Source organism: Telopea speciosissima, chromosome 4 (assembly GCF_018873765.1).
Source record: "Telopea speciosissima isolate NSW1024214 ecotype Mountain lineage chromosome 4, Tspe_v1, whole genome shotgun sequence".
Taxonomy (NCBI): domain Eukaryota; kingdom Viridiplantae; phylum Streptophyta; class Magnoliopsida; order Proteales; family Proteaceae; genus Telopea; species Telopea speciosissima.
In genome coordinates this window covers 58,040,411-58,049,729 of record NC_057919.1, presented here as the reverse complement: position 1 = coordinate 58,049,729, position 9,319 = coordinate 58,040,411, and the positions used below count along the sequence as shown (strand labels likewise).

The following is a 9,319-nucleotide window of genomic DNA, read 5'->3' as shown; positions in this document are numbered from 1 at the left end:
ATTAAGCTTCTGTGGTTCTCCTATACAAAATGACATCAGATGCACAAGAAGTACTCTTGTGCACCTACGTCACTCGGCTCGCACGCAACCCCGCCCCGTTATGTTGTGGAAGAATTGAGCTTATTGTTGGGCTGGTTATTCAGAGCCAGCAATTGACTGGCGGATTTTATTTTACTTTTTATCATGTGAGATGGAATTGGGGGTCGAATCGGTGATCGGATCAGAATTGAAAAGAATCGGTCCCAAAAATCCTAGAATTGATTCTTAGATTTGAAAATCCAGTGATCCAATCCCAAAAACCTCCAAAAATAAGCCCATTTGAACGGCCGAAGTCAGGATCCATCATGGCTGATTCAAACCAGCCGATTCAACCAATTCGATTCCAATTTGAGTTGACTGATTCGACCACTGATACTCGCAAGAGTGGTGAAAAGTCTAAATATTTGGCAAAAGTTTTTCTATGTATACCTTTTAAAGGAATGATATGACAATTTCATCTTTTGGATATTGAGGGAATGACGTATATTAGCCAAGTGATAATTTTTATACTCCGCATTTCAATTAACTACATACCGATGTATGTCCATGCATCCAGTTTTCTCAACCATCCATATTTTTTTAGTATGCATCCATTCTATAGGCTTTAATTTTTCAATACTTGATTAGCTCTGACTGAAATGATACTTCACATGTGAGCAAGCTACCCTAGGATCCACATATCCACAAAATTATAAATTGTCTGATCTATCACGTGGCAAAACTAAGGCCCGCCTAAAGAACCCTCTCTAGATCAGCTCGCGTAGAAACCAGTTTAGCTCATCTCCGGGGACCCCAACACATCTAGGGTGCTGCCAGCTGTTGGGCTGTGTCGCACACATCCCTAGGCATGCGCCAAGATATATGCAGCACAACTGAACCGCTGGATACCCCCTGGGTGCTGGATTCCTTGGAGACGATCCTGATCACTACTCCCAAAATATATTCCATTATTGTTCATTTGATTTGGTTGATCGTGCTCATCCACTAATCTCTTAATATATTCTCCCCCATTTATTTAATGATTTTGATCAATTTAAATATTTCTTGACTATTTATTTACTACACAAGAAGAACTAACAATAAGAATATAATTTTTGAAAACCTAAGCATAATGTGAAGCTTTTTAATTGCTTAAAAGGCCAATTGTGGGGTGGAAACTTGCGTGGAGTGCAAGCCTTTAGTGTTACGTGATAGACCTGTACACTTAGCTAAAGGGTTATCTCAACATGAGGTGTAGTCACATGACATGTTTTATTCATTTTTATTAAAAATAGAACATGTTTATAATAAAAAATTCTTAGGTGAGTAGGTGTCTCCTGCACCTTATGTTCGGAGAGACTTTTTCAGTCCATTTCAAAGCCGATTTGGGGCGAGTGTAAAAGCTCATCGACAATGGGTCCATCCGTATCCTTCTTTCTTCGTTCATCTGCGATAAGAATGTTCCGAGCCGAGGCTTATATGTATAGCTATCGTCCTTGGTTATAGTCTCGCTTTCAGTATCCTTCTCGCCCACCTCCCTCTTTCGCGCACAGAAGTCGTGTCTAGTGACCAAAGCAACTCGGACTACTCTACAAAAGAAGGTACGACTACTGGGCGATTGACCGCTCTAAAGGGCGAGAAGACTCCCAGTTACAATCTTCCTTGAATATGCGCGTCGGTGATAGGTTAAGAGAAAGAGATTCCTCTCCTTTCAGTCAAGTGCTACATCGGGAATGAATGGGCATGACCTTTCATATACTAGGATTGAAGAGCTGGGGGGCTTGTGCCTCTCCCTGTTCATCAATAATAGATAGCAGCTATTCTAGTTGATCCCGTATAGGTGGAGGTGAGGACGGAAGAAGCGGGCGCGAAGCCAAAAAGACTTTATCCTCCAGCATTTCAATGTCCAAGTTTCAGTTTTTCCGGCTTGTCGCTTCTCACTTTCCACTTCTTGCTCAAATAGCCCTAGTACTTTTTCCATGATGAGCTTAGCATGTGTGAATTGCTCGGTGAGACGGTCGAGGGTGACTTCCAAATTATGGTCTCATTCTTTCCTTCCCTTGATTCAGAAAACAGAGACAGAATGGAAGAACTTTGTTTCATATACATAAAGCCAGAGAATAGGATCGTGGTGCTCAACTGCTAGATGGGTGGAATATTCAAAAAATTGTCAGGTAAGGTAAGTGATGGGCAACAAAGAAATAACAATACACAAAGGAAATAGTTATAGTTATGATATAGAGATTTAGAGAGTTAAATGGAACAAAAATTTTAGAAATAAAAATGAAAAGAATTTGAGAAAATTTAGGAGTGGCTCTAATAGACAATAATTTCAGCTCCTCTGCGAGCCCGGATCTTCTCCAATGACATTTAATCACTAGAGTCAATCTCCCACCATCGATGGATTGTGCGACTCTGGAGGTTAAGTGACATTGGAAAGGATCTGGATTCCTCCTCTGCAGTTCGGTATACGTTGCATCTCGTCTGACGTGATAGTAGATGGTGACATGTGAATTTGATGCCTGTTGAATGGTGAGGATCGAAATTGCAAGGCATGATTTGGCAATTCCAATTGTTTAAAAAAAAACCCAATAACATCCAAACACACCCCCCCCCTCCCCCTAAAAAAAAAAAACCAACTAGCTTCACAGAGAGAGAAGATACCGATCCAGTGAATGTATGCTGCAGAAAATTCAGGAAAATCATAATTAACCACACAATTGACACCCTTAAAATCTATGCTCCTGGCAATAACGTCTGTTGCAATTGAGCCCATGTCTTCCCTGCTTTGAAATTATTAATTGCATTTTCTCGCTGCATTTAATTAAAAAAAATTCAAGATCTACCAAAAGAAATGAAACAATTTAAGATTTGGGTAACTTTTTGTAGCATAAAAGATGACTTAGGCTCTCTTTGGTATCATTTTTATGAACCATTTCAAGTCATCAGGTGTGTGGTGTTTTGTACGTTTTAAGGCCATGGAAAGCGTTTCCATGCAACTCTTCCAGTTGTGCACTTTACGCCTACATGCTCTCTTTTCCCATCAAATGCACCGGATTCACCATATCCCATCAGCGTCGTCTGCCCTACTCCTTACTACTCATCATAACCAGCAGTGACTGATTACTTGAAGTTGCAAGAGACGCACATAACTTTGTGGGTATAACCCATGAACTATACATAGAACTCATCACTTCCCCAACCCCAAACAATCCCGATGAGTTTACGAGGAAAGTTGTGATCTTCAACCATCACTCAAATGATCATGCTTGCCATCAAACATGGATTTGGATCCTCTCCAGGGAATCCATCGCCTAGGGAGTGCCCTGCCTCACACACATCCTGGCGCACCGCACATGCTGACATGGCATGCACTGGAATTTATGCAAAACAGCCCAGCTATTGGATGTGTCCCTAAACATTCCCTGGGCGATGGACACCATGGACTCCCTGGAGAAACCGGTCAAATATGGAGTAATAAACCTTGGGCACAACTTCCCAGTATTTGATGGTCCTAAATTAAAGTATTTTATCAAAAAAAGAAAAATTTGTTAAAGTAGCAGCCAATCAAACGATTGGGTGGGGGAACAAGAAAAGGGATGCTCATCCACAACCTCCTTTACTACTGGCCTCACTACACAGCCATCTTTGCTCCATTAGACCATTGAGCTCTTCACCGTTTTCAAAGCCACTGGTCATGTAGGCTCTGGCGTTGGGTGAGTAATCACCAATGTATTAAGGAGTGTCAATTCTAGGTCCGTATTGGTCTGATTGGAAAAACCTGAAACTGGTTGGACCTGGTTGAACTCGACTAACGTAGAGTCCTTCCTCAACGATCTTTTGCCGTTCACAATTTTGATGGGAGTATTGTATGTTACATTACTACCTAAAAGTAATCAGAATTATTATTACTGAAGCAATTCTATAGTCTTATACTCGATTTCAGACCTTAAGATTGTTGAAATATAATAAAATGAGCATACAATATAAGATTAGAAATATAATATAACAAGCAATAAGTGTAAGACTTATTTGTTTGAGAATCTCGAATAAGTGTGTTGATGAATGACACTAACAAGTTTTAGTAGCACACGAACAGTAAAAACTAGTTGAGACGCATCAACGTATATGTTGTCCTTAAAGTTTTTTGTTTTTTTTGGCAAACACATTGTCATTAAAGTTTGAAACACCCCCTTATACAAGTGAATTATGGCTTTCTTGTGCTTTACCTCCAAGATAACTCAACAATTAATCGAATGTCTTTTGCACAGAGACTTCGAATGATATGGGAGAGCAATGTTGGGCCTACTAAACGTTCGTTTGAAAAATGATTTTAATGTAATCAAAAAAACAAAAATAGTAGAGAAATCCAAGAGCATAGTAAAGTGAGATTGTCTCTATAAAAATGTTAGAGAAATGGGCAACAGTAACCCCTCTCTATATATAGGAGAGGAAGAGACACCACTACCACCAAGGGGCGTCTCCAAGAGACATGTTCTAACATCATGCCTTTTCCCAAAATACTTGTTTGTTGATTATTCAAACAAGTTGTCCAATAGTCACACCTATTGATTATTCAGGTGCCTATTGGTACCTATTAGGAAATGACATAACCCTCAAAAAATATTTTGAATCTTTAATTTTAAAACAAATAAAAATTTCAACAAAATACAAAGTAAGCAAGTGATTTATTCAGTTCTGGGAAAACTTTACCCTCTTCAAATGTGATAACGCAACAACCATGAAAGGTCCTTTCTAGTAATCACCACCTTTAAATCCCAGATTCAACCTCTTTTTTCCATTTCAGCTGCTAGGAGATATTTTTCAGAATCTACTTTCCTTGTTTCTCTACTTCGACTTTTCTTGGAAGCAAATACTTTTAGAGCTTAAGCCAATCCAGGGATCCATCGATCTCTAGGCGAAACACTTTTCAGTCTTCGATTTCTGATCATTTACCAAGCAGCTTGAACATGCAGCATTTGATCGCTAATGATTTCGTCAAAGAAAATCAAAAGGATCATAATAGCCCAACCATAATGAACAACATCATGGGAGTCGAGAGTTGGGAGTTGGGAGTTGGGAGTCGAAAAGAAGACAAAGGCAAAACGAGAACGTGGAATGGGGTTTTTTCCCATTCCAGTACAAGGTCCATTCTTGAGCCCATTCTAGAAATTTAGAATGAGAATGTATACCAAACAACATTTTTGCCACTCCAGAACGCATTTTGAGAATGCATACCAAATACTGCCTAGAGTTTTCCAAACCATTTCGATCCCTGGTTCCAATTTTCCTAGCCTTGCTTCATAGCATTGTTTTTTGTATCTGTTTTTTTTAAGAAAAATTGTTTTCAGTTGCCCCCCTCTCTCTCTCTTTCTCTAGTTGTTGAGATGTTGGGAGTTATAGAGGTATAGTCATCTTAGCCAATTCCATTGTAATTTTGTTCCGGATTGGTTGGAATAGGTCAGATTCCTCCCTAGAAATGTATAGATCACTACGAAACGACAGGAATCAGGATCAAGCTCAGCTGATTCATTAAGTGAAGGTTTTGATTTGAACCCTCAAATGGATTGTGTGCTACCACACTGGATTTGACACTAGTCTCTACCATATCGGAGACAGATTGGAGACGGGCTTGTAAGTTCAGGATCAGCCTAGCACAACCTTAGTTGGGCTGGATCAGGGAATAATTATAACCATAAGACTGCGAGTATGCGACACGAACAAAAGCAGAGTAGGAAAGTAAGAAAGAGATTCTTTCCCTCCTCAATGGAGCAAAACCAAATGCAAAGACAAAGGATTGAAGCCATTTCTTTAAACCAACGACACTCATTCTTCCCTATTTTCAATGAAGAGAATCGATAGCGAAGAAGAATATGGGTTAAGGACTTTCTCTTCTTCATATTTATATGTTTCAGTCTCGCCCTTGGACTTGCAGAGTTGAAGGGTTTAGGAATTGCAGAGATCCGATTTTAAGCTTCTAAGGCATGGCTTCCGGAGCAACCAAATCACTCGCATTCATCCTCTTAATTCTTAATCTTGTGCTTTATGGTATTGTAACCTTCATCGCTGGTTGGGCTGTGAATTACGGCATCGAACGTTCAGCTGAAATAGGTAATAATCAAATTGAGAATTCAAATTATGTTTTTAAGAACCTATTAGATTTCTAGGGTTTTTTTTTTAAAGTTTCTCTGATTCACTTTTTATTTGATCTTCTAAAATTATTTCTCTGATGAACATGTAGCATCTGCTTTGACGTTTCCTGCACATATATTTCCGATTTATTATCCAATCGGTAACATGGCAACTAGTTTCTTCGTCATCTTTGCACTAATTGCTGGACTTGTTGGTGTTGCAACTTCAATTTCTGGGATCAGTAATATCCTCCACTGGAATGTTCCTAACTTGCTATCAGCTGCCACATATTCTATCACTACATGGTCCCTCACCATTCTAGCCATGGGGTAAATATAAATATTTTTATTTGTTTAATTTTAAATTTCATATCTTTTTTATGGGGCGGCGTTCTTTGCCCGGGAGCGCATCTAAGCAGGCTGCGCCCAGACACATGGTGCGGGGTTTGGGTCATTCAGGGGGTGGGTTGGTTCTTTCGTCCAACCCCCATGTGTCTGGGCGTACCTTGCGCTCCCGGTGCAGAGAACTTTATCCCCCTTATTTATATTCACATATGAAACTTGACAACTTAAACAATTCACTATTGTTCATTATTAATGTTAATTGGTTTGATTCTGGTTTAAACAGTTCGGTTCTATTCGGTTCATGTTGTAATTGATAGAAACAAAAACCAAACCAATTATTAACCTGTTTCAAGCTCCTAATTTGGAATTTATTACTAATTGGTTTCGGTTATAAGGTTTATCATTGGTTCAATTTTGGTTTGTTGTTAGTTTATTTTGTTATGCAGTTTGTAATTGATTTAATTGGTTTTATTTAATGGTGTCAAATCCTAGCCCGAACCGTTAAACCAAAACCGATCGGAAAAACCCGAGATCAAATTGATCCGATCCTTATTGGATTGGTTTTGGACTGGGATATGACGGGACCAGTCGAAAACCGGATTGCATCAGATCGACCGATAATAAATCGAAAACTAAACTGAATGAAACCGATAAAAAAATAATGAGTATAAGGTTATGAATAATTGAATTGATTTCAATATTAGTGAGTAAATTTATGATGTAAGAGAAATTGTTACAAATCAATGACTATGAGGTTATGAAAATAGGGAAATTGATTTGTAACAATGCTTGTTCCATTGATCTTCTTTTTAAGTGTGGGGTTAATAAAATATTTTATGTACTTGAAAGGAGAAAGAGAAGAAAATAGGCACAAACCGAATCCAACTTGTTTAAAAAAACCTGGTACCGAATCGAATCCAAACTGCTATCATAAATCGAAACCGACACGAAATCAAACCGCATCAAAATCGAAACCGAGCCGAAACCGAAAAGTCCTTATTGGTTCAGTTTCGGTTTCCCTAAAAGCCACACCGAAATCGAAAAAACCGGACCAAATTGACCGATTTACACCCCTAATTTTATTTGATTTATTTTGTATTATTAGGTTCATAAGCATTTTATTAGGTTTAACAATTTGATTAATTGGTTTAATTAGTGGTATTTGGTTTACCGACTTATCGTCGTAAACGGTTCTAAACAGTTTAGAACTGATGGTTTATAAGTTAAAAAATCAAACCGATACTAGTTCCGGATTAAATGGTTTGGTTTAATTTCGATAAATGGTTTCAGTTTGAAATTGACACCCTTACTGTTCATCATCTATATTTAGTAAGAATATTAGCCAATGGATTTATTTGTGTTGCAGGTTAGCATGCAAAGAGATTAATCTAGGCTTCAGGGATTCAAACTTGGTGAGTACAATGTTGTTTTTACTAGCACAAATGAAAACAATCAAGTTATTGTCTAATGAGAAGAATGTTAAGAGAAGAATCCATTGGGTATTTTAAATTCCTCAAAAATAACAGGGGAAATCCAAGCCCTTTAGAAATAATGCACAAGTGATTTTACACTTGGATGGGTATCCTGGAACAGCGAATAACATTTCGAACGTTCAACATATAGAGATGAATAGTGATGATCTTAGATTTTATAGTGAAAATCCTTCACTGTGGGTGAAGGAAAACTTTCTCCTATGAATTTTAACTGTTGTTTACTAATTTGCAGCGGACTCTGGAAGTGTTGACCATCATTTTAAGTGCCACCCAACTACTTTGCATGGGTGCAATCCATATTGGAGTAACAGATGTTATCAATCAACACAGACATTGAGTTTGCAATAATGGAATAGAATTGCCTGCATCAATAAACATATCGCTTAAACTTCCTTTGGTTCTATATGTTTTCTTTTATTTGATCGTGGTTATAAAAATCAGTTTGATAACTGTTAAAGTATCGGTATCTGGAAGCGTATCAGAAAGTTGATTTTAAAAAACATCACAAGATTAGAGAGACAATAAGAGATGTTAAATACACAATTATGATACATTCAGAACTAGTGAGTTTAAGTATTGTACATACACTGTAAATAATGGTATTCAACCAATGTTATGATATCTCTCTATATTCGTGGCATCTATGGTGATTCATATCTTCAGTGGCAAGTGCAACTTCAAACCTACTAATAAGTAATAAGAAGCAATTAATTAAACAAGAAGATTTGAAAAAAGAAAAGATAAATCTATCATTTAACTCTTTCATTCTAAGTGCCAAATATTGTTTGTTTGATCATACATCCCAAGTCTGTTTTTAAGTTTAAATGAAATCCACCTAGTTTTTTAACCAAAATATCAGAGTAAAAGGTTTTAATTTTTTTCTCAAAAATTGAGATGTTTTAGGTTTTACCAACCTCTGTATCAGTTCTGTTTTTTTTTTTAGTCTGAATATTATCTAGGACCCGGGGAAACCCCTAAAAATTTTAAATAAACTTTAAGAATTAAGCAAATCACACACCATTCATCCAACCAAGAGTCACACACCGTCATTGCAAATGAATTTTTGCTGCAAAAGAGACTTTCTGGTTACAAAAGTCATGTCATCTTTATATCAAAGATGGTGATAGAAATACCAGGTATTACCATACCATTACCAAATATAATCTTCGAAGGCGCCATATTAATTTCATCATTGATAACAATGGTGACAGAATTAAGGACCCGAGGGGCTTTGCCCATGTTTTTATTGATCATCTTAGCAACATTTTCACAACCTCAAATCCTCTTCATTATAGCTTTGTGGAATGTCTTTTCCACCGTTGCATTAACCCA

At 37.6% G+C, this 9,319-nt stretch overlaps 1 protein-coding gene across 1 annotated transcript; it reads left to right on the top strand.

Annotated features, from left to right (window-relative positions):
• Window positions 1-5,882: 5,882 nt before the first annotated feature.
• On the top strand, window positions 5,883-8,324 carry LOC122657728 (membrane protein PM19L-like). Its single transcript, XM_043852523.1, has 4 exons — window positions 5,883-6,129; window positions 6,260-6,479; window positions 7,861-7,906; window positions 8,220-8,324. The coding sequence occupies exons 1-4, from the start codon at window positions 6,003-6,005 to the stop codon at window positions 8,322-8,324; spliced, it is 498 nt and encodes a 165-aa protein (XP_043708458.1). The 5' UTR covers window positions 5,883-6,002.
• The last annotated feature ends 995 nt before the right edge of the window (window positions 8,325-9,319 follow it).

What these genes read in the sequence shown, in the direction of transcription:
- LOC122657728 (XM_043852523.1), top strand. Translation starts at nt 6,003, where the DNA reads ATGGCTTCCGGAGCAACCAAATCACTCGCATTCATCCTCTTAATTCTT. An exon ending in CTCACCATTCTAGCCATGGG is followed by an intron (nt 6,480 to 7,860) that starts GTAAATATAAAT and finishes TTTGTGTTGCAG; the next exon opens with GTTAGCATGCAAAGAGATTA. An exon ending in GCTTCAGGGATTCAAACTTG is followed by an intron (nt 7,907 to 8,219) that starts GTGAGTACAATG and finishes ACTAATTTGCAG; the next exon opens with CGGACTCTGGAAGTGTTGAC.